Source organism: Marmota monax, unplaced genomic scaffold (assembly GCF_021218885.2).
Source record: "Marmota monax isolate L192 unplaced genomic scaffold, Marmota_monax_Labrador192_F-V1.1 WCK01_AAM20220418_F8-fsc00288, whole genome shotgun sequence".
In the NCBI taxonomy this organism is placed as follows: Eukaryota; Metazoa; Chordata; class Mammalia; order Rodentia; family Sciuridae; genus Marmota; species Marmota monax.
In genome coordinates, this window is record NW_026693586.1 from 1,345,838 (window position 1) to 1,368,788 (window position 22,951).

The 22,951-nt window shown below is 58.6% G+C and overlaps 1 protein-coding gene across 1 annotated transcript; it reads right to left on the bottom strand.

Moving 5' to 3' along the window:
* Positions 1-2,873: 2,873 nt before the first annotated feature.
* On the bottom strand, positions 2,874-21,738 carry CUNH8orf74 (chromosome unknown C8orf74 homolog). Its single transcript, XM_046459291.2, has 4 exons — positions 21,691-21,738; positions 20,391-20,583; positions 5,425-5,846; positions 2,874-3,378 (listed from the first exon to the last, which is right to left on the bottom strand). Exons 1-4 carry the CDS (start codon positions 21,736-21,738, stop codon positions 3,157-3,159), a joined length of 885 nt encoding a protein of 294 aa, XP_046315247.1. The 3' UTR covers positions 2,874-3,156.
* Positions 21,739-22,951: the final 1,213 nt, after the last annotated feature.

The window sequence follows — 22,951 nt, forward strand, 5'->3', positions numbered from 1 at the left end:
ATTCTCCTGTCTCAGCCTCCCGAGCTGCTGGGATTACAGGCGTGTGCCACTGTGCCTGGCATAAAGCAAATACTTTTATCGTTAATGTTGAACTTTTTCAGTGAATTTCTGACAGCATTTGCAATATTGAGAGGTATTCTGAACCCGGCAACAGAATGAATTTCCAAATGCCTCACTTTGCCTGGAACAGATGGAAACGGGAACCGTATGGTAACCCACTGCCATGCCCAATTCTGCCCAGAGGGGTGCCCTCCACAAACAGCTGTCACTTATCTCCAGATCGTGTATCAGGAAACTTGGCCACAGTGAGAACAGGACCGAGGGAAGTGCGGTGGGGTCATTTACCCTGGGGTCGTCCCGGGGCCAGGTAGCTGCTACGCTCCTGCTGGCCTCTGGCAGATTGCTTCCTCTCCTCCCGTGGTCAAGGGCATTGCTGTGGCTTGTGTGGCGTGGAGGGAGCACAGAGGTCCATTCTGCATACATTATGGCGTCATCATCAACATTTCTCAAAAAAGGGAAAGCTGAGATAAGTGTGGTTTCACGGTGCGTGCTCACTCTGGTTTTGTTAAACCCCTTGTTGTCAGAAGGATTCATTGAAAAGTGACAGCACAGAGCAGACACTACGATGACCAGCTGCAGGATCCCACCACCCACGTGCCCAAGTCCTGCCTCCCGGCTCCTGGCGACAGAGGGGGCGCCTCCTAAGTGGGGCTCCGTGCTCCTGCTTTTCCCACTGGCTCTTGAACCTAGCAGTGGCACAAGAGGCTCAGGCCTGGGTGGCTGGCAGGAGTAGCAGCGCTGGACTCTTCTCGCAGTGCCACCTGCGTAGGGGAGGAGGCCCACCTCGGCTGCTCAGGTCCGCCTGCATTCCACGTCTGGGGTGGGGTTGCTCGTGCTGTCCCCAGGAGGGTGCCACTGACCAGGGAAAGGGCTGGTGGAAAGGCAGGCCAGCTCCAGTGTCTCCCCGTCAAGCCCCGGCACTGGTAAGGACTCACCACTGCACCCCGTGGGTGCTCACGTGCCTAGACATTCTCACCCCACCCAGTGCAGGTGTGGCGAGGCTGGAGTACCTGGGGAGCGCTCCCAGCCTGTCCCACCTCCTGGTGTTGGGTCTTGTCTCAGTTTGTGGCCTCTGTGCTGCCTGGTGAAAGCATTTAGGCCTGGCCTGTGCGTGTGTGCACGAGGCCTATGGCAGGTGGCCGTCCCACCGTGGTCAGGGGGTCCACCTGGCTCTGCAGGAATATGGTGCCCCGGCCCTTCCACCACCATTCTCTGAAGGAGCGGTAGGTCCAGTTTTAGCTCCAGGGTGCCCCTCCCATGGCACCTCCTCTCCCAGCCTGAGGGGCCTTGAACTACTCCCTGTGGCTTGCCCTCATCTCATGCCCACTGCCTTCACAGATGGAGCTCAGCTACAGTGAGATATGTATTTAAAAGTCCTATAGCCAAGCCTACAGGCTTGAAAGGGAGCTGGGGTGCTGGCCTCCACGCCGGCTCAGAGCCCCGCTGCCTGGGATGGGGACTCCCACCAGCTAGTAAGTTTGCTTAGGGGCATGGAAGGGCCTCGAGATGCAGCAGGCTCTCTTCCCCTCAGACCTTACCCCTCAGATGTCCTTGAGCAGAGGCCACCAAACAGTGGTGGAGGCCAGCCTGGTGTGCGTGAGATGTGAGGCCACAACCTGCTGGCACAGGGCTGTGCCCTGCAGAGGGGTCCAGGGGAGGGCAGGGTGGGCTGATGGCCCCGTCTTCCCGGCACTGAGCTAGAGCCGCCAGCCTGTTAGAGCTGCCACAGGGGCCTGTGTACCTGGGCAGCTTGATGAGCTCCCGACACCCCTTGCGTCAGAGGCAGGAGATTTGGTTTTCTCACGTCGTTGGTTCATTCTTCCCTCACTCCACAGGTGGAAGCCAGCGCAGACCCACCCTCCAGGAGGGGACGGTGCCCTGGAGGAGGGGAGAAGGGCCGCGGCTCAGGACTGCAGAGCCACCTCTTCCCCTCTAATCCCTGCAGCACCTGCCCCCTTGGAGCAGCTGGGCTGGTGTGAAGAGGATGGATCCGCCAGGCTGGAAGTCCTCGCATACAGCTGGGTCCGCCTGGAGACCCAGGCATCCTGGAGAGGACAGTGCCAGTAGCCACTGTGCACAGCCTGGTCTAAGTGGCCTGAGTCCAGAGGGCTCAGCCCTCTGGGGGCCTGAGGTTGGACGTGGGTATGGGTGGAATGGGCGAGCCCCCCATGGGAGAGCCAGGTGAGAGGGACTAGCAATCACTTCTACTGAAGGGACCACCCAGTGTTGGGCTGCTCCTTCCAGTGCCTCTGGACAGTGAGTAGTGCTGGGCCCGGGGACCCTGGGCACCAGGGGGCCTTACTCTCTGGCAGTGTGTGGTAAGGTCCTTCCCGCCTGACTTGGGGGCAGAGTCCCTGTCAGGCCAGCAGCGACAGCAGTCTTGCTGTGGTTTGCCTGAGGGGCACGGTGCCCTGGGAAGAGCAGAGAAAGAGAAGTCCTGAGGACTGGGCCTCGCCCTGGCTCTTTGGCTCCCTCGATGGGTGACGTTGATACTGACCCCCTTGAACTGTGAAGCCCTTGACACACAGGAACAGCAACCTGGTCTTGCCTCTGTCTTCGGATGTTGTGAGAGGGACCTTGGCCACACCCACAAACCTCCCACCTGACAGCAGGGACCCAGGGACAGAAGGGACACAAGCAGAGTGACCAGCAGACCAGCGGCAGAGCAGGGTTCATACCGGGTCTCTGACCTCCTGGGTGGTGCTTTCTGGAAGTGTGAGGTTCTGCGAGCTCCCCCCGCCCCCCATCCACCCCACTGAGCTGATCCCTCCGTGAACATCTGGGTAAGAAGACGCCCCGTCAGCTATGGCTGGTGGCTGGTGTTGGGCTCCCTGACCCTTACTGCCCAAGCCCGATCTGCTCAGATTCAGCCACTGGGTGCCTGACTCCCTGCCAAGAGGACGCCCTGTGCCGTGTGGGACCGAGGCGGGCACTCTCTCCTGTCACCAGGGCACACGGTGCTGAAGACGGTTTCCAAGACAGACTCAGGATGCATTTTGTTTTTTTCTTTTAATCACTAGAAGCCTCTGCTCTGTTGGGTGCTGAGCACACCATATAACCCTTCCCTGGTCACCTCTGGGCGCCTGGGCAGGGGCTTCACTTCTTCGCTTTAGCTTTCTTTCCCTTGTTCCCTTTGTTGGGCTTCTGGTGAGTGTCCTCTCGCCCCGGATTGCCGGGGAGCGGGGCGTGGAGACTCATGGTCTTCCTCTGAAGCCGCAGGTCCAGGATGTCAAACGTGACCTGGATCTCGTACTGCAGCAGCTCCTGCAGGCACTTGATCTGGATGTGGATGGCCTCGCTGACCAGGCGCTCCAGAACCTGGGGGCCAGAGGCTGGTGAGCCGGGCCCCCAGGAGGCCCTTCCCAGCCCGCCCTGAGCTGAACACCTCCACGGTCCTCTCCACCCACACCGCCCTGCAGGCCACAGGATCGGCTGTGTCAACTGGCCCCGCTCTCTCTTGGGCTCCCCTCTCCCTGCCCATTGTCACATCTCCAAGTCCTATTGGACAGAAAGGGAAACTACTCCAGGAAGTGGGCGTGTCCTCCCGTTAGCCGTGGGAAGAGGGATACTGAGCCACCAGCTGCCATGTCACCAGGAAACCGTCTCTGTCAACTCCTGGTGCCATAGCATCCTGGAGACAGGGACATGTAACTCTTTGCTCCAGTTCCTGCCTGAGTAGCCAGCCAACAAAGGAGAGGTTATGCCCATCCAGGGGTGCAGGGGACGTTCTGGAATATTCCTTGATACATCTGAGATCTGCATTTTAGCTTAAAAACCCATGCACACCCAGCGGCTTGGGGGCTGAGGGAGGAAGACTGTGAGTTCAAAGCAGCCTCAGCAAAAGTGAGATGCTAAGCAGCTCAGTGAGACCCTGTCTCTAAATAAAATACAAAATAGGGCTGTGGTCGAGTGCCCCTGAGTTCATCCCCAGCACCCAAAAAAACAAACAAGCAAAACCCATGCAGAATTTTGCATTAGCCTCAAAATATCTGTCCTCGCCTCCTAGAATGAGACTACTGTTCTTCCCCTGGGTCCTGGGGACATGGGCTATAAGCTGATGCCCCATGCTCTTTCTGTGGAGCTTAGTGCTACCAGCTCAGGCCAAGTGCCAGGGCACAACGTGGAGGGGCCTCGGCTCATGAGCCAGACAGGGCAGGGAGAGTGGGCAGGAGGGGCTGTCGAGTGTGTAGAGAGAGCAGGAGTGGGGACCTCACGTATTCTGCAGCGAGGTCCCCTGAAGAGGACTGCAGACAGGCTGGTGCCTGGGTTCTACTCAGTCCCCATTGGATGTGTGTGTGTGTGTGTGTGTGGTACTGGGGACTGCGCTACTCTGCATGGAGCTCTAGCCCCAGCCCTTATTCTTACTTTGAGACATGGTCTCCCTAAATTGCCCAGGCTGGCCTTGAACTTGCGATCCTCCTGCCTCAGCCTCCTGGGTTGCTGGGATCACGATGGCACCACTGTGCCTGGTTCCTGTGGGATACCTTAATGCACTGAGGTTACATGGCACCTGGATGTGCTGTGTTTCTGGAGACCTAGCCTTGGATGAGTACCATCCATTCTGTCGTTTTAATTTTTCTTTAGAGATTTTCCAAATATGTTTTTGAATTTCAAAGGAATTCTTTCCTCATCAGGTGACAATTCAGAAACCAAAACCAACTGACAAACTACGAAACTCCTTGGGGACACACAGCCCTTTCCCCTGCCCCCCTCCCCCGTGCCCACAACACAGGCACACACCTACACTCGAGCACACACTCGTCCCTGTGTTCAAAGACCAGGTAACCAAGACAGTGCCAGTGCCTGTGTAGAGCTAGAGCTGGCCTCAACTCCCTCAGGCTGGTCACCATGATCCGAGAGGTTGGGGAGGCGCTGGCAACGGGGGCCTGGGGTCTTTGTACCCATGGGCAGGGCAGCTGTGTCTCACATCCACCACCAGACCCTTCTGGTCCTGCCTGGCCTCACCCCAAACCCCCTCCCTGAGCGGTCTCCATGCTCCTTCCTCCATTGTCCCTGGGCGTCCGTGGACGAGGGCATTAGGAAAATGTGCAGCGGCTCCGAGCCACAGATCCACGATGACAGCGTGGCAGAACTTGGACTTAGGGTCGGCCAGACCCTAGGCCCACTGTAACCTCTACCCAGGTTAGCTTGGTGGCTTTGGGCAGAGTAAGTTCTCTGAGCCTCATTTGTCTCACCATCAAAATGGGGACACAGTGTCTGCCCTGCTGGGAGGTGTCATGGCACCTGCAGGCACGGCCCGCGGGACACACCGGGCTCCTACGTGCTTCCGTGCGGAAGACGAGGCCGTGTCGGAGTCCAGCCTGTGTCCCCGTGGGAAGCGAGCGCCGGCAGCGGGAGCCTCACCTCTCTCCTCAGGGTCTGGTGCGGCTCTGCGGGCGCCCCCGCGGGCACCACCTGGCCCCCGAAGGCCTTCTGCAGCATGTGCGCCTGCTCCAGGCTCAGCGTCTCCTTCAGGAGCAGCATGTTGGTGCGCTTCTGCACCTCGGCCGTCCGCAGCTCGGCCAGCTGCTGCTCGTGATGCCACACCTCCCTGTCCGTGCCCTCGGCCAGCGGGAGGGGCTGGGGCGGCGCACACACCTCCAGGTGGGCGACCTTCAGGTTGACCTCCTGGTCCTGGCCCAGGACGTACTGGTAGAGGCGGTAGTGGCGGATGAAGGTGTTGTGGAAGTAGTCGCAGAGGGCCAGCAGGTGGGCCGTGCTGAACTGCCTCTGGTAGTCTCGGAGCTTGTTCCCCAGAATCGTCACCGCCTCCGTGATGGAGCAGCCTGCGGGCACAGAGGGCCAGGGGCAGAGCGTGAGCGGCAAAATCACACTGGTGGCCCGCTGGCCTGGGCTGAGGCTGGGCAGCTGGCCCTCAGAACCCACGTCCGGCCTTGATTCTGTCTGCCACTCGTCTCTGGAGCTGTGGAGCAAGCCGCTCTCCCTTTTACCCTGGCTTCCACACACACTCACTCATACACTCATACTCACACACACTTACACACACACCCTCCCACACACACACTCACACTCATACACGCACACACACTTACCCACACTCACACACGCGCACACACACACACACACTCATACACTCACACTCATACACTCATACTCTCACACACACACACTTACACACACACTCACACACACACCCCCACACACACTCATACACGCACACACACTTACCCACACTCACACACGTGCACACGCACACACTTACCCACACTCACACACGCGCACACACACACACTCACACTCATACACTCATACACACACTTACACACACTTACACACACACACTCACACACACACACCCCCACACACACTCATACACTCACACACACTTACCCACACTCACACGCGCACACACACACACTCACACACACTTTTCTGTTTTGTTTTTGGTACTGGGGATTGAACCGGGGCGCCTAACCACTGAGCCCTATCTCCAGCCCTTTTTAAATTCTTATTCAGGGTCTTGCCGAGTTGCTCAGGGCCTCGCTAACTTGCTGAGGCTGGCTTTGACCTTGCGATCCTCTGCCTCTGCCCCGCGAGCTGCTGGGATCTCAGGTGTGCGCCACCGCCTGGCCTGGCTTCCGTGCTCGTCTTCCCCGCTGCCAGTGGCCATCCGTCCTCACCTGTTTTGCACAGTGGCCCTGCCTTAATAGCCAAGCTTCACAGAGTTTCCTCGTGGACTCTTGAGGAGGAGGCAGGGTGCTGGAGGGGTCTGGTCTGAGGGGGGCATGCAGGGACGGCGAAGGCCCAGGCGACTGCTGCACTGGTGGCCAGGGCTCTCGGTGGGGCAAGGATCACTGACCCCATGAAAAGCCTCACCTCTGAGGGTAGTGCCTTGGCAAGCTCCGGAGAGGGAAGCACCCCTCCTGTCCCCTCCTGTTCCCTGCTGCTCACGGCCCTTTGGGAGTTTAAGGCAGAGGTCAGGTTGTCTGCAGCCCGTGACTGGGATTTGACAGGGTGGTGTCTAGAGCATGTGTGTGGCCTGGTGACACTCATAGAGCAGAGTCAGGGGGCAGCTGAACAGGCCCCATGGGTGTGAGCAGACATGGTTCTGACACAGATGCTGTCCCTGAAGCCCTCTGTGAACATGGCCACAGCTTTCCTGCTCCCCACTGTGTCCTCTGCAAGGTGGGAGCTGAGGCCAGGTGACCATCATGTCACTGTTTTAACGCCTTTGGTGCTCCAGGGCCAATAGAGGATGGCGGTCCAGCGTGGGTGATGGGGGCTTGCCTCCACCCTGGGGCTGGCTCGCCTGCACAGCCCTTCCCCGGCTCCCTCAGGGAGCCCACAGCCGGGCAGGATCACTCCCGGCTCTGCAGAAGGGGTCACTGCCCCACACCCAGGTCTCCTGGAAAGTCCTCTGCCCCATTCTTGTTCACACTTGGCTCCCTCCCGAGGCCGCTGGGTGGGTGGGGCTATCTATCCATCTTCCTCCCCCAGAGGCCTGGGGCAGGGCGCTGTCTTAGTGGATGGGCACTGCTCCACTGTGGGCCTCACTAGGATGTGCTGGGGGTGTCTTGGATACTCAGGCTGCGTCTCCCACAACAGCGTAAGGAGGCCTCTGTGCAGTGTGGTGATCCTGTTGCAGCACTGAAGGTCCCTGGGCTGGGCCACCCTCCTCTCAGGACAAACCTGCAGGCTCAGAACTGCCCCCACTCCAGCTGAGCTCCGTCTCAGAACGGGGTCCCGGGTTGGGAGGATTGGGGCACTGTCCATGCTTGTGACATGAGGCCTTTGCCTGCTCACATGTAAAATGCAGGACAATCACATTCATGTTGCAGGCCGGTTGGAGACCAGTTGGGGCCATGGACCAAGTGCTCCGCCCGGAGCCTGCCAGAGTCAGCAGTCACCGCAGGAGAGTGTGCCTGCTCTGTGGGAAGAGTCTCTCCCAGCCCCACCACCCACCACCCCTCCCTCCCTCCCTTCCTTCCATCCAAGGCTCATTTGCCAGATTTGCCAGACTGTTGCTGAGCCTATACATGGTTGCAGCCTGTCTTGGCAATGCCCTGGCAAATACCATCCCCTGCCCTCACGGTGCTCGCCCAAGAAAACAAAGCAGAAAATCACAAGGCCTGAGGCCCAGGTTGTGGCTCGGTGGTAGAGAGCTTGCCTACCCCATGCTAGGCCCTTGGTTCAATCCCAAGCACCCAGGGCTTTCTGGGGAAAGCTTGGGCTTGGGACTGCCATGGAGGGACTATCACCAGGGCCAGCGCTGGACCATGTGCCACAGGGGCCTGGTGGACATCGTGAGCCAGCAAAGCAACTCCACTGTGCGGAGTGCAGTGACGAGCGGTTCTTCATTCAGCTGACGCACACTGACTGGGGGCCTCTGTGCACAAGAGCTCTTCTTCCAGGCCCCAGGGAGTTCTAGGGAGAAGCCATACAGATAATCTAGCTCTGCACAGGGCCACAGGGGCTGGAAGGGCACAGTAGGAAAAGCAGATTATCTGGATAGTCAGGGAGGGGTCTCTGACATGGTGACAGAGGAGCCCAGATGGGCAACATCAGAGCTCTTTTCTGGGCAGAGGTGGGTAAAGGAGAGAGGGGCACTGGGGGCTGGCCCTGTCCACAGAGGCCCGCTCTCCAGAGCACCTGGCGCTGCCTCACACTGCAGTTCACTGGTGTGTGTTGCCCTGCGCCGGAAGGTGAGTCCTGAGCTCGTGGCAGCTGGGTAAGGAGATTGCCCGGCACCCGGCACCTCTTCTGGACGTAGAGACTGGTTGAATGAACCTGAGCCCGCAGGCAGCCACTGCAGCGTTTGCAGGTGGCTGGAGGCATGGGGGGATGTCATTCTAGAAGAATTACTCAGTGAGCCCCCCATGTGCTGGGTGTGGGGCACAAGTGGACTATGGATGTGGTCATCCCCTGGGAGGCTGCTGGGTGGGAGGGGCTCCCAGGTTCATGGGCAGCAGGGACAGCGGCTGAAGGCCAGCGGGGGGAGCGTGGCTGTGGGGGCACCCACATGGAGCTCCAGTTTCCGGGAGGCAGAGCTGGTTCTGGGGCACTGGCTGGGGACGGGAAGGCTTGGGAGTGACAGTTCGGACAGAGAGCTTGGGAGGAGCCTCTAGGCCACACCAAAGAGCCGGACTTTCCCGCAGAAGCCTCGGACATCCAAGGATGAGAGTCAGGGCTGCCCGGAGCTCGGGAACCACCGCGTCAGGATTCTGCATGCAGCTTGCTCTGGGCTGAGCCTGCGAAGGTGGAGAAGTTCACCACGTGAGCAGCTCCACTCAGAAGCCTGGAGGCTAAAGGCAGAGGCCTGGCGGGGTCCAGCGGGAAGGTGGAGGCTCTATGGCAGGGTGCAGGAATGGCCAACAGGGGGATCCCAGATGGGCACGAGGCCCTCGTTTCTGACCATCAAAGCTGGACCACAGAGAAGTATAATAGAACTCCACCGGGCGGCTCACTGGGCTTCTCCGGACTCCTTGGAGCTGAACTTCCAGAGCTGCCCTGCTTATGTTCCAGAATGGCCTGGCAGCTCATGGGATGGGGTCACTGGTCCTCCAAGGGAGTGGCCGTGCCTGCCTTCTGTGCCAAGGCCAGCCCAGCGATCATGCACGGAGCCCAGCCTGGTCGAGAAGTCTGCGAGGCACATTGTGCTGCGTGCTGTAGCAGACGTGGCCAAGTGTTCCTTGGTGGCTTGTCACCCTTGCGGGTGTCCGACAACCCCACTGTGGACCTTGTCCTGAGTCCACAAGCAGGCACAGTCCCTGGCTGGATTCTCACCGCAGCCCCAAGACACTCTCTGGCCAGTGCTGCGTTTCCCATCCGAAGCTGGCTCCTGAGACCAGCGATCTGCACCCCAGTGACTCAGAGCAGAGGGATTAGGGCTCAGGGAGAAGCCTCTGGCTGAGCAGATCTGTGCCTGCACGTTGTTCTTCAATAACAGGGAGTGGCCTTCATTTGCATTGGCTGCTGAGAACTTCCTGAAGTTGTCCCCAAGCCCCTGGAGGCCAGCACCTGTGAGGAAAGCTGCAGGAGTGGAGGAGGAGAGGAATGAGGAGGGGAGCGCGGAGGAGGCGCTGCGATGGCAATGCCAGCCGCTCCCACATCGGGCCAAAGAGGCACCAGGATGCACTGGGGGTCTCTGGGGCCTCCGAGGCTGCACAGCAGGGAGTGCAGGGGTGGGCCACCGGCTAGCCAGAGGAGGGAATGGAGAGAGGGGCTGCCCCCTCTGGGTGGGCATGGGAGAGGGAGCCAGCGTCTGGTCGAGCCAGTCTGGTCACCCCTGTCTTGGCTGCAAGGGGAAGACCACAGGCCGCAACCTGGCTGGCTTAACTTTGCCCCAACCCCAGAGCCCAGAGCTGGAGCAGGAGTGTGCGAAGCAGAGGAAAGCACAAGCCTGCCACCTCTGTCCAGCCCTGTCCTCGTGCCCCTGACTGCTCTGGGTCCCTCCCCTGCTCTCACGCAGGGGCTGCTGAAGACCTTGACCAGGAGGCAGCACCGCGATGGCAGGAGACAGACGTTGTCCTCTGGGTCAGGGGCTGCCATGGCAATGTGGCCCAGCACGCCCCGGCCTCCCAGGCCCCCAGCCCCTCCCAGGGCAGCGAGGCCTGGGTAGGCATCATCATTTCCATCTGTTCGAGAAATTGGCTCAAAAAGGCTGGGAGATTTGCCCAGGGGCATACAGCAGGTAAGTGGTAGAGCCTGAATTCAAACTCTGACCATGTGGCTCCAAGTGGCTTCTTTGTAGGAGGTGGATGTGGGAAGGGCCCCTAACTCAAGGGGACATTCTGCAATAGGTATTGCATCAAAATGCATGTTTCATGGCCAGAGTCTCCAAGAAACACGGGATCCTGGGAAACTAAATGGAGTCTCAGTATGATAATGAGCTCAGCAGATCATCCAAAAGGGCTGAGCAAGCACAGCGCTCCTCAGATCCCAGAACAAATAGTCTCTCGGGACCAGGGAGCACACTGGGGGAAATACTGAGCTGGTCCAGCTCCTTTGTTCAAAGATGGGGAAACTGAGGCCCAGAGAAAGGCAGGACTTGCTCTAGCACAGGGGCCTGGACCGGCCAGCAGAGTCCTCCCTGATGCCTCTTTCAGCTTGGGGAAGGGACAGTTCTACTTCTTGTCAGTGCCCCCAGGGCCTGGGGCTTCTGGGTGGTGAGCAATGTCTCAGGAGGTGGTGGGGAGTCTCCCTAGGGGGAAGGGGTCCAGTCGAGGGAGGAGAGCTGGATCTGGGGCTGCCCTGGGTGGGCTTTGTGGTGCTCGGATGACCTCTGGCCTAGGGCCAGGCAGAAGTTCCAGGTGAGAATCCAAGAGCTCTCCACCTTTGCTGAGTCCACTCCCATAGCTCCTGCCTGTCCCAAGGTCTTCAGGTCCTGGGAGGCCCCTCACCTCCAGCTGCAGAACTAGCAGTCTCCTCAGGAGCCCCTGATTTCTGGGGCTGGTGCAAAGCTCCCGGTGGAGCTGCAGGGAGAGGGAGAGGGTCACCTGGTGCAGCCTGATATCCCTCTGGGGGAGGACCAGCAACGTCCCTCCTGATGTCTCCAGGCAGCCTGATGGGTCAAGGAGTACCACGGTGACTGGCACCAACCTCACCAGCTGCCCTGGGACTGGGCATGCTGCTCTGGTCTGGTCACGCCCCCGTGTGTGGGCAGGCGACCGCACACTGTTCTCGGTCACCATTCACGGTCACACAAAGCACTGGTGATGGGCGTGGACTCAGAGCCTGGCCCTGAACAAGGAAGGATGGTGAGGCTGTGAGGGGCTGAGCCTGGGAATTCACAGGGTGCTGGTCTCCTCTGCCCTCGGCCACCTGACCACCAGCATGGCTCTGCCCTCTGGGGAGGGCGTTCTGATCTGTCCAGTGGAAGCAGTGGACTACGTGTCTGTGCGTCCAGTGCTCTACAGTGTGCCACACACAGTAGGCACTCAATAAATAACCTTGTCCTTGTCCTCTCTTCCCTAGGCCTCCACTGGTGTCCCCCACCCTGGGAGGTGATCTGGAATCCACCAGGCTCTCAGGGACAAGCCTGACCTTGGGGCCGAGAGTCCTGGAAATGGGATGGCCTCCATCTAGATGGTCACCTGGTGTCTCTGTTGACCATATGGGAGGTGGAGTGTGGGCCAGCGTGGTGTCATGGGAAGCTCTTTGTTCCCTGGACACAGTGACATCAGGGGGAAGGATGGCTGGGAGTTGGCTGGGCCCCCAGTTATGGGGCTGCAGGGGAGAGGAGGAGGTTGTCTTTCTGGTCAGCCTTTATTGGGGAGGGGGGTGACTTCCAAGCAGTTCAGTCTGGAATGACCGCTGGAGTGAGTGGTGGCAGGACAGGGCCATCAGGCAGAAGTCCAAAGAGACCAGCTTTGGTTCAAAAATAGGAAGAACGTTTGAGAAGAGAGAGCCACTCGTCTCCTGAGGAATGAGATCAGAGCTGGCAGCTGTGGGTCCCAGAGCTGGAGACAGAATTCCTGAATGTGCAGTTGGGTGGGGAACGAGGACCGTGGAACCTCTTGGGCCCCTCCACTCTAAGATGCTGCAGGAATTTCCATGGGGCGGACAGTCCCCAAAGCCACCACTGAGGTACTGTCGGTGCCTCCCAGCCAGGCTCTGCCGCGGACTCCAGCTTGCTGAGGGGGCTTCTTCACCCTCACAGTCTCCCCCAAGATGAGAAGCACCAGGTAACCCCACTGAAGCAGGCCCGGCACTGAGAGAGCCAGCTGCTCCACACAATCCCCAAAACCCTCTGAGGGGGGTCCCTGAGGCTGACGGTGTGTCCAGCAGGCCAAGGAAGGAATGAGAAGCGAGAGGTCACACCAGAGAGCCAGAGGTCCTGTCTTGAGGGTCCCTGCACATCGCCCACACACGGGGGCGCGTCTAGCACAGGGTGCAGCTCAGCCTCTCAGCTGGCCTCGACAGTCACCCATCAGGGCCTTCCTGTCAGGAGCCGGGACCCGTCCCGCCTCATCCTGTGGGAACTCCCGGTGACCGAGGCACCCGCACCCAGGTGTCTCCCTGGTCCCTCTTTCTTCTACACCTGGCGCCTAATGCTTCTCACGCAGGGGCTCCTCCCGGGCTTTCAGGACTCACGGCCCCTTGACCAGGCCCCCGTCAAGATGGACAGTTGCTAGCCAAGGGGTGTCCTCTGCTGTCAGACAGATGTGGGCACAGCCCGTGGGCACAGCCATGGCGAGCCTCTTAACCTCCTGGGCCTCAGTGTCTCCCATTAAAAAAATTCCCATGATGCCAGGCTGTGGTAAGTGGCCACACCACGCTGGGCCACCCCAGGAGGGTGGATAGCCCCGCCAGGGGATGTCAGGGAAGGTTTCTATGGCATGGTCTTGATTTCTGGCCTCCTTATGACAGTGTCACCTGGTGAGCTGTGACCTCACTCTGTGAGTTGTGCCCCACTGAATTTATATGCTAAAGTCCCAACCCCAGGACCTCAGGGTGACTGCATTTGGAGATGGTGTCCAAAGAGAGGATTAAGGTTAAAAGAGGTCATGTGGGTGGCCTTCATCCCATATCACTGGTGTCCTCATAAGGGGAGGAGATTAGGACACAGACACCCGCAGAAGGAGGGCCAGGTGAGGGCTCGGGGAAGACACCATTCACAAACCAAGCCGAGGGGTTCCGGAGGAGCCAGGCCTGCCGAGGCCTTAGTCTTGGACTGCGCCTCCAGAGCCGTGTGGACACAGATGTCCGATGTTGAATCACCTGGTCTGTGGGATTTCATGGTGGTGGCCTGAGCAGACAAAGGGACTCAGGGGGTATCGGAAATGATAGTTGTCCACTTGTCCCAAGAAATGCTCTCTCTAAGACCCAGCCAGTGGCCTTTGTAGAGATTCCAACAAAGAAGTTGCCTCCAAAGACCCCCGAGGGCCTCTGGTGAGGTGGTCCTGCTCCTGCTGGAGGGAGGGTCTGTCGCAGGCGGTGGCCCCTGCTCTCGGCTCTGCTGCTCCTGATGCCGGGGGCTCCTGACATGGGGAAGGGTGCTTGGGGCTTGCAGCGTAGATCCAAGGTACAACCCTCCATGTCCCGGAAGAAGAATCTCATGGAGGAGTTGGGGGTTGTTCCTCCTCCAGACCCCAGCTGTTGGGGACAGGCAGGTGGCTACCTTCTCATCCAATGGTGGCCTGGGTGACATTTCCTGAAGAATCAGGAGTGGCTGTGGGCGGAACTGCAGATACCAGGGCCATGACACACTTGGCCACCCTCCCTGTCCTCCACCAACTGGTCCTCCTAGCCCCAGGATCTGCCCACCAGGCCAGCAGGCAAGGGGCCTTCCTACTCCAGGTGTCTGGAGGGCCCCGGAGAGGCCTGTGCCCAAAGCGGTGGAGGTGGTTGACTGGGCAAGGCAACCTGCAGGTGAGCAGGTGGGCAGGGGCCACACCCCTCCACTGAGCGAGAACAGCTGTCCCTTCGACCCCTGTCCTGGTGCAGGGCCTCCCGAGCACCCTAAATCTCCCTCCCCTGAACCTCCTAGGTCTCAGGAAGCATGCAAACTCTGCCCTCTTCCTGGGGTTTCCTCCCCCAGGATGTCCCATGCTGGAAGAATTCTGCACCTCTGTGCCATGGCTGGTGACTTCACTCCCGGCCCCGAGGGACAGGTGGGTGTGATCTGTCCAGGGCTTCCCAGAGACTGGCAAGAGGTGCCAAGTGTAGAAGTCTGTCTCTCTGGCCTCGAGTTGAGCCCTTTGCCAGGGTGGAATCAGCTTATGCTTTTGAATAAAGGGCCGCTCTCTCCCTCCCTCCGCTGGGGCCCGATCAGGCAGCTCGATAATCGGAACTGGCAGCTGTCCTGGCAGAGTCTGAATCATTGTTGTGCAAACATGACCCTCCTTAAATGCTGTCTGCCAACCTCCTTATCTGGTATGCAAACAGAGCTCAGCCATCCTCAGCCCCAGATGAGCCACAACAAAGTGGCCCTGGAGAAGCCGCCTGCCAAGAGGAGCCCAGCCACTGTGGGTGACAGCCAGAGCAGAATCGCCCTGGAGCGGCCGGGGACCCCGGGGACGCGGTCTGCGTCCACACCGTGATAGGTGGATGTGCCTGGGAGCGCAGGGAGGGAGGGCAGACGGGAAGGCCTGATCTGCCGCTGTGTGAGCAGCTCCTGCCCCTCAATGCCAGGTCCCCTGACAAGGGCCGTGGACAGGTCCCTCCTCTCATGCTGGGGGGCATCAAGGCCTCCTTGCGTGTGTGCCCCTGTGTGGAGCAGCTGGATTAGAGCCAGCCCTGCGGTAGCCTGGGCCTCCATTCTGCTGGCCCATACCCGACCCCATCTGCAGAGGAAGGGAAGACAAGGAATGGCAGCACTGGTCAGCAGTGGTGCTCCTTGTCCTGGACCACACACACCCGTGGTCCATCCCACCTCTGGACTGGGGAGCAGTGGTGGCTAACAGTGAGTGAGCGCTTCCTCTGTGCCAGTCACCTGCTGTGGGCTTCACATGTCCTGTCCTGTTTAATCCTGCCCACTGCCCTTTGGGTTGGAGCTGTTACCATCTCACTTCACAGAGGAGGAGACAGGGGCACAGAGAGGTACCCAGCGTTCCCCGGGTTAGCAGGAGCAGGCGAGGAGGTGGGATTTGAACCCAGACCTTCTGGCTGCAGGTCTGGTGCCTCGTTGCTCTGATGCTTCTAACTCCACTGAGCACACATCTCCCTGGAGCAACCCGTACAGGGCGGGCGGCCTGGCCTCCCCTTCCCCGGGCACCTGTGTCCCTGCGGGCGTCGAGGTCCTCCCTTTCATTCCTTAGTCCTAGTGGACGCCATGTGCCTTGTCCGGCTCTGAGGACAGAGGGGACAAAAACGAACAGGTGCAGCCCCTCCCCTGGGGGGGATTCAAGTCTCTCTGGGTCCAGCCTTCCTTGAGGTCCAGGTGGAGGACCCTGGGGAGTTGAGTCTGAATTGAGTGGGCAGGACGTGGGTGAACAAGCTCTCGAGGGTGGGCGAGGCGGCGCAGGAGGGCCGACGTGGACGCAAGACCAGGGCACCCTGAGCACTGCGAGACATCCTGGGCGTGGGGAGGGTCCCGGCTGGCCATGGCTGCAGGGAGCCGCTGAACCAAGAGGCACGATGAAGAGGGCCTGGGGCGGCTCTGGGTGCAGTCCTGAAAGTTGGAATCCTGAAGGCCCCCATCCCCAGCTGCAGTTCCCACGCAGGAGGAGAATGAGGCTCTGCACGGGAGCGGGAAAGCTGGAGGTCCAGAGGGGATCCGCGTTCTGGGTTGCAGGCAGGGTAGTCGCTAAATTACTCAGTCGCGTCCTGCTGGGCTCCCCACGCTAGCACCGAAAACTGGCCTTTGTCAGAGAAGGCAGACATCAAGGGTCTTGGTGACCTTCTAAAGCAAGGATGTGCATGACAGCTCCTCCCCAGTGCTACAAAACGCATTAGAGGCTGGACTGTTCTCGCTTGGGAATCTGCTTATGGACAGAGACAGACTTCTATTTACTACTAACAGCCTAAAACCGACTTCAGGTGCAAGAGGATCCCTTGAGCCCAGCAGCACAGGGCCCCCCTGGGCACCAGAGTGAGAACCTGTCTCAAGACAACAAAAACTAGCACGTTTGACTTTGGCAAATAGATGGCACTTTCAAAACCAATCTCACTTTTTAAAATCAAATATACAATTCATGCTCCTGTTAGATCCCCGAATTCCAGACCTTATTTGCAGGATCATGTATCACAACTGGGGAAAGCATCGCACTTTAAAAATGCTTATCTGGAGATTTGGTAGACTTGGCAGAAGAGAAGGATTTGAATGGAATCTCCACACCGTGACGACATCTGGAATCAGGTGTGATCAAGGCTTCTAAAGGCACATTTCAAGGTGTTACAATAAAGTTAGTTTTCCCATTCAGCCCAGAGCATTTGGCAGAAAATTCAGATGAGTGGATACAACAACAATAAGAGCTTGAGTTTACAAATGCGTCCTTTGTCTGCGTTGGCTTTCCTTCAACTGATGGGACTCCGGGAGCTTTGAATGAATTAAAGCTGCGTTTGCCCGAAGCAGCCAGTGACGTTACTGACGAGTTTGAAAATAATTATGTACGAGGAGGATGAGAGGACAGGCACCAGCGTCCCTGTTTGGTCTTCAAAATGTTGGTGCTGTATTTGGGGTCTGCACGCGAGTGCAAGAGGAGTGAGTTCCACACTCCCCAAGAACACCAGGCCACAGCCCAGACCGGGGGACAGTTTCACAGGGAGGCCCACGCGGGTGGATGTGGAGTCACAGGAGAATTTCACCAAAGGTGGACCAAGTAGAAAGCAAATGTGAGCGTATTCTTCAAAGGGAGCCATGTCCTAAAAGAAAAAAAACAAAACTGCGGGTTCTGATGGGAGACTTTGAAATCTGGTCAATGATCGTGAACATCATCATCCTGCTCTTTGCCTTTCTAGCTTTTGACCTTTTAAAATTTGCATTCTTCTTTGAAACAGTTCTTTTCTCCACTGTTTTAGTTGGTCAGTGTTGGTGACTTTTACCACTTTCTATGCTGTTCATTTCATCTTTGCGTCATTTCCAATGCAGGTATAAACGTGCAAAGGCTTTTAGAGAGTCCTGATTCATCACAGGCAGGTGTTTTTTTTTTGTTTTGTTTTTTTACAAATTCGACTCCTTGAAAGTGCGTCATTCAACGAGGACTTTATGTGTGCGTTGTGTCATTTGAAAATGTTGAGATTTCCTTAATAAAGATGTCTTTTTTTTTTCTTTTTGTGAGGTGTCATGTTTATACACTGGCTTCTGTGAAGGATGAAATGTCTCAGGGTCTCGGCTTTCCAGGAAACTGGACATGAGTTGTGACCTGACGTGGTTCTTGAGTGATCCGCCGTGGCGGTCTGCCCAGGTGCTTCACACGACTGCAGGTGTGCGCTGGTGCTCACCATCACAGCGCATCTCCTGGCGTTTTACTTTGCACTGTTTCTTCTTGGATTTGGTTCACTGGCTGGTAGCTGTTAGACCTGTGCTACTGTCACGTGTACGCCTGAGGGGTTATACCTCGAAAACATTGTCTATTTTCTTTTGTAAAGTGGTCTGTGAAGTGTTATGTCACTTTGTTCTGGTGGGGAGACAGAATCTTAAGTTGCTGAGGCTGGCCTCAAACCCTCAATCCTCCAGGCTCAGCCTTCTGTGCCTCTGGGGTCACAGGCGTGTGCCACAACACCCAGATCTTTCAGGTCTACATGTCTCTCTAACAAATTTCCTTGTTAAAGAAGGGGAAAAAAAGGCTTTTTGATAAATATTTTTAAGTTATTTTTTCCAGAATTTTTTCTTCAGAATTTTAGACTTTGAGGATTTTTATTTTTCAGAACTTCACCATTTGGGAGTGTGGCCCAAACCCCACCCAACACTCCAGTCACTCTTCCAAATGCTTTATAGAAACGAACACAACAACCCCACAGTCATCCTCATTTTATAGATGCGTGATCTGAAGCACAGAGAGGTTGAGGCAATTGTCAAGGTCACACAGCTAGGAAATGATAGCATTAGGACTCCGGAAACATTCAGAGCTCATCCTGAGACTGGCATTGACTGTGGAGAAATCTCTGCTAGGGCCAGGAAGAGAATTTTCAGAGGTGATGGAGGCAATCTATCCTCTGCCTCTGGGGGTCCAGCTTATTCATGCTCTCTGAGAGTCTCTGTGCAATGCTGCTGAGGAGATTGCCACCCAGAGAGCCTCCCCACCAGGAGCAGCAGGTGTCGGCCAGGAGACACTGCTCCAGAGGTGTGGGCTGGTGCAGCTCTGCACCTTGGGTGGAGAGGGACGTGTGGTGAGCAGAGCAAGAGGCTGATCCTCGCCTGCCCGACGGGCAGTGGGAGCCCCGAGCAGCTTCCAAGAGGGACCTGGTGGGACCGTGTGTCTGAAAATTCACCCTGCGGTTTGGTGAGTGGGCTGTAGAATTCAGACTTGACGCAGCGGCCACCAAGAGACGGAGGAGGACGTGGTGCCTGGTGGGATGGTGAGAGGTGGTGAGCTCAGGGGAGGACACTGGGGTAGGTGCTGGGACCCGACAGTGAGCTTAGGCTGCATCCGGACGGGGCCATGTGCATCCCACGCGGGGCACCCTGTGTGAGGGACGGTGGCATCATCAGGGACAGAGTCACCGTACGGGGAAGACAGGGAGAGGGGGCGTCGTGTGGCCTGGGTCCGTGGCCGCTGCTGATCATGCCCAGAAAGCCCAAGGAGGACCTTCCAACGTCCCCTACGTGGTCACAACCCCATTTTACGTTCTTGGGAGATAATTTCAAGATAAAACAAATTAAACATAAAAAAGTTACAAAAATACCAGTTCTTTTCCCAGTCGACTTGGGATATGTAGGCCACACGAAGCCCACTCTCCCCAGGGTCCCCACTTGGGGCCTCCTGAAGCAAGGACACACCCAACCTGACCATCAGGACAGAAGGGCAGTTCTAGCCACAGCAGGTCCCCGGCCTGAGTGGGGCCCCAGGCGCCTTGGGGCCCGGTCTCCTCAGCCGCTCTCAGGCCGGGCCTCGGGGGCCTTGGGCTGTCAGAGGCTTACTGGGAAGACCTGGGGCCACGTTCTGAATGTGGCTCCTCAGGGAGATGCAGGTGCTGGGCCCGTGCTGGCCACAACGCACAAGGAGGTGGCTTCTCACTGCTGTCCCACCGGGACACCCGGCTCTTGTGTGGCCTCTCACTGACGTTGCTGGGTCCACTTCGGCAGGGAAGTGTCTTTTGGCCTTTTCCATCTGGTCACCGGTAAGGATGCCAAGAGGGGGTTCTTAGGAATGCCCCCCTTCTCACTGCCTTCTCCCTTGAGTCGGACCCTTCGGGAGATTCTTGGCCAAGTTAACTGCGGCGGAGGCAGCACAGAGGGCCATTCTGAACATGGTATTTGCTCCATAAATGAGTCTGCCTTTCAGAGCCCAAGAGGTGGATGGGTGTGACCACGTGCTCTCGGGCTCCTTCCCCATGACAGCCGTGCACAGGGCAGGGGTGGCCCAGACGCACCCCAGATGTACCTGACCGCTCCATGTCAGGCCAGCAAGCTCAGACCTGAAGCTTGCTGGAATTTGGAGCCCCCCACATTCCACCAGCAAGCCTGATCCCAGGAGGCTCGCTGTCCTCCAGGGCACCACGGGAAGTCCACGAGGGGCTGCAAGCAGGGGTGACACGTGACCCATTGAAGCAAAAGTGAACCGCCACAGACGCAAACCCCAGCTAGCGCAGGCCTGGTCCGCAGGGCCTCGAGCTTCACAGCTGGGCAGACACCTAGGAGCCTCCAGCCCTGGGGAGGCCTGGACAGCATGAGAGGAGCCAGTTCTAGTGGGAGGAAGGGTCTGGCTTCCCCGGGCTCTCGGGGCGGCGACCTGGGGCTCACGGGCGCCCCCAGCCCGTGTCCATACCTTTGGTTTCCTTGAGCAGCTCTTCCGTGAACTTGACCACCTGCACCACCTCCACCCACGGGAAGCCTTTGCCCACCGCGAAGATGACGCTGTCATAGATGGTGTCCAGCAGGATGCTCCTGCGCGCGTCCCTCAACTCGTCAAACGCTTCCCAGTTCAGGAGTCTCCGCAGGTGCTCCCGACCTTTAGGTTTCTGCAGGAGTGAGAGGCCGCGGCTGGATACCGTGGAGGCCCACCCCCAGGCCCTCCGACCCCGGGGACAGGGAGGGAGGGTCTCCCGGGAGAATTCCGCTTTCTCTCTCCTCTCTGGGGACTTGTTCTTTGGTTTGAACTCACTTCTCCGAGACTTGACGCAGCCACCGCAGGCCCAGGTTTGCGGGCCTTCAGTGGGTCTCAAGCTCTGATTCACGGCCTTATCCCTCTTCCCTAAAACAAGTTGATTTTCCCCCAAGACTACTTTCAACGGGTTTCCCTGTTGATGGGATCATGGAATTCGTACTAATGTGCAGATGACTGACAGACAGACAAGGCGTCTGGCGGGCGATGTTTCACGGGAGGAATGAAGCTCAGCCGTGGAACTCGGGCAGAGCGGGAGGGAAAGACTGATGGGAAGCCTTTCCCCTGGTGTGCAGTGAGACCCCGCTGCTTGAGAGTTCTTTAGCCCTTCCAGAAGGTTCTTATAGGTCACCGACACATGTAGGAGATGCAAATGCCACTTAAGGGGGCAGGGTAGAAAAAGGTATGGGGTGATGGTCTCCTCCCCCCTGAGAAGACCCTGGGGACACCCACCCTGCAAGGGCTGTCAGTCTCCTGGGGCCAGGATGCTCTGGCTGGGAGGACCCTGGGGACCATGACTGCTCTGATGGCACAGGGAGCCCGATCCCTGTCCTCGGTCCCAGAACCTCTTCTCCTCTACCTGACCCAGGCGGTCCAGCTGCACTTCTCCCTGAAGTCAGCTCAGGGCCCCGCTCCCCACACTTGTGGGCTCAAATGCAGAGAGCCCCCAGGGTGCCGGGGCTCCTGGGGAGGCAGGAGCAGTCCCCCATTCTCTCCAGCAGGCTCTGCCACACCAGGGGCTGTCCCTGCAGGCCCCAACACTGGCCACCAGCAGGGGTAGGCGAGCCTGGAATGTGGCCGCACCCATCACAGGTGGTGTGAGAGACAGGTGGATGCTCAGGGTGTCCCCTGAAGAGACACCACCCTGAAGAGACACCGCTCTGGAGTGACCCCTGGCACACGCCCCATTTCTGGACCCATGGGGCAAACTTTGTCTCAAAAGGCCCGCTTTCTCTTTCTTCACCTGGAATTGGAAGACTTCTTTCACTCCCTGGGGTGTTAGGAGTGCCATGGCCCTGAATCCAGTTGCCAAGAGACGGGCCGGCACTGCCGAGTCTGGAACCCGGGGCGGGTGGGGTGCAGCTTTGTTGGGTCATGAGGCGCCCGGGCTCCTGGGTGGCTTCCTCTGGCTCCTCCTCTCTGCGATGCTCTGGGTCCGCCTGTGCCTGAGCAGGGACCTCTGTCCCCTTCCCTCTTTCACCCCACCCTCACAGGCTGTCTTCCATCGGAAGCGAGGTCCGGGCATCACCCTCCCTCACACGCATGAGGCTCCCCCTCATGCTAGTTCCCACAGGACCCAGGACTCCCCTTCCTCCCAGACCTTGAAGCCCCGTCCTCTATCTTCAGGTCCCTGGGGTCCTCCGACACCTCGTCCCTCAGGACCTGCCGACCCCACTTCTTCCCGTGTTTCCAGCAACATGGTTTCACTTAGGGGCGCAGAGAACAGCTCTGCAGAGGTGCCCCAAGTTCAGCACCTGAGCATCGCATGCCGGGACCCGGGGTGGGCTCCCCCTCCTGCCCGGCTTTGCCCTTTCTCCACCTGGAAGCCCCTGGCACCCCCGGGTCACCTGGGGGCAAGTCTGTCTCTCCCCCGCCTCACTGCCCATGTCCACAGCCTCACTGAGACGCCCTTTCCTGCTCCCTCCCTAAAACGCACCCCAACCCTCACCTGCTGCCCCTGAGCCTGCGGGGTGGCTCTTAGGGAACCTCCCAGGTTCCTCTCCTCCTCCCTCAAGCCGTCCCTCCAGCTCTTCTTGACTCGCCCTCCCTCCTCCCCACCCACCTCCAGGTCTGGCCGCCCTAGTGGTCACTGAGTCCTTTCTCCTCTCTGCCCCCCTGCCCCCCGCCTCTGTAGTGGGGCGTAGGGATTTCTTACCAAGTCTCTGAACCTCCCCCTCCACACACAGACGCATCAAAGTGGACTGCCAGCTTCGTGCTTCGCAGCCTTCCTGGACACTCAAGGGCAAGCCCAGAGCTCCCCCGTGGCCTGAAGGCCCCCGTGGCCAGGCCCTCCTTTCCCCTCCAGCCCAGCCTGGCTGCTTTGCCCACTCGCCTCCGGCTCCCTCCAGGACTTTGCCTGCGGACATCTCTTCTGGACAGGTCTTCCCTTGCTCTGCCCAGGTGACTCTCCTGCTGCTTCACGGCTCACCTCTCCCTCAGCGACCCCTGAATCCCCAGTACACACACTCGTAGCACTCAGTTGTCACCTTGTGATCGTCCCCACC

Bases quoted from the DNA above. Each gene is read 5' to 3' on its own strand.
- CUNH8orf74 (XM_046459291.2), bottom strand. From the start codon at position 21,738: ATGGCACTCCTAACACCCCAGGGAGTGAAAGAAGTCTTCCAATTCCAG. The intron at 20,584-21,690 runs GTGAAGAAAGAG...TCACTCCTGCAG, and splicing joins AAGAAGTCTTCCAATTCCAG to AAACCTAAAGGTCGGGAGCA. The intron at 5,847-20,390 runs GTATGGACACGG...CTGTGCCCGCAG, and splicing joins GCTGCTCAAGGAAACCAAAG to GCTGCTCCATCACGGAGGCG.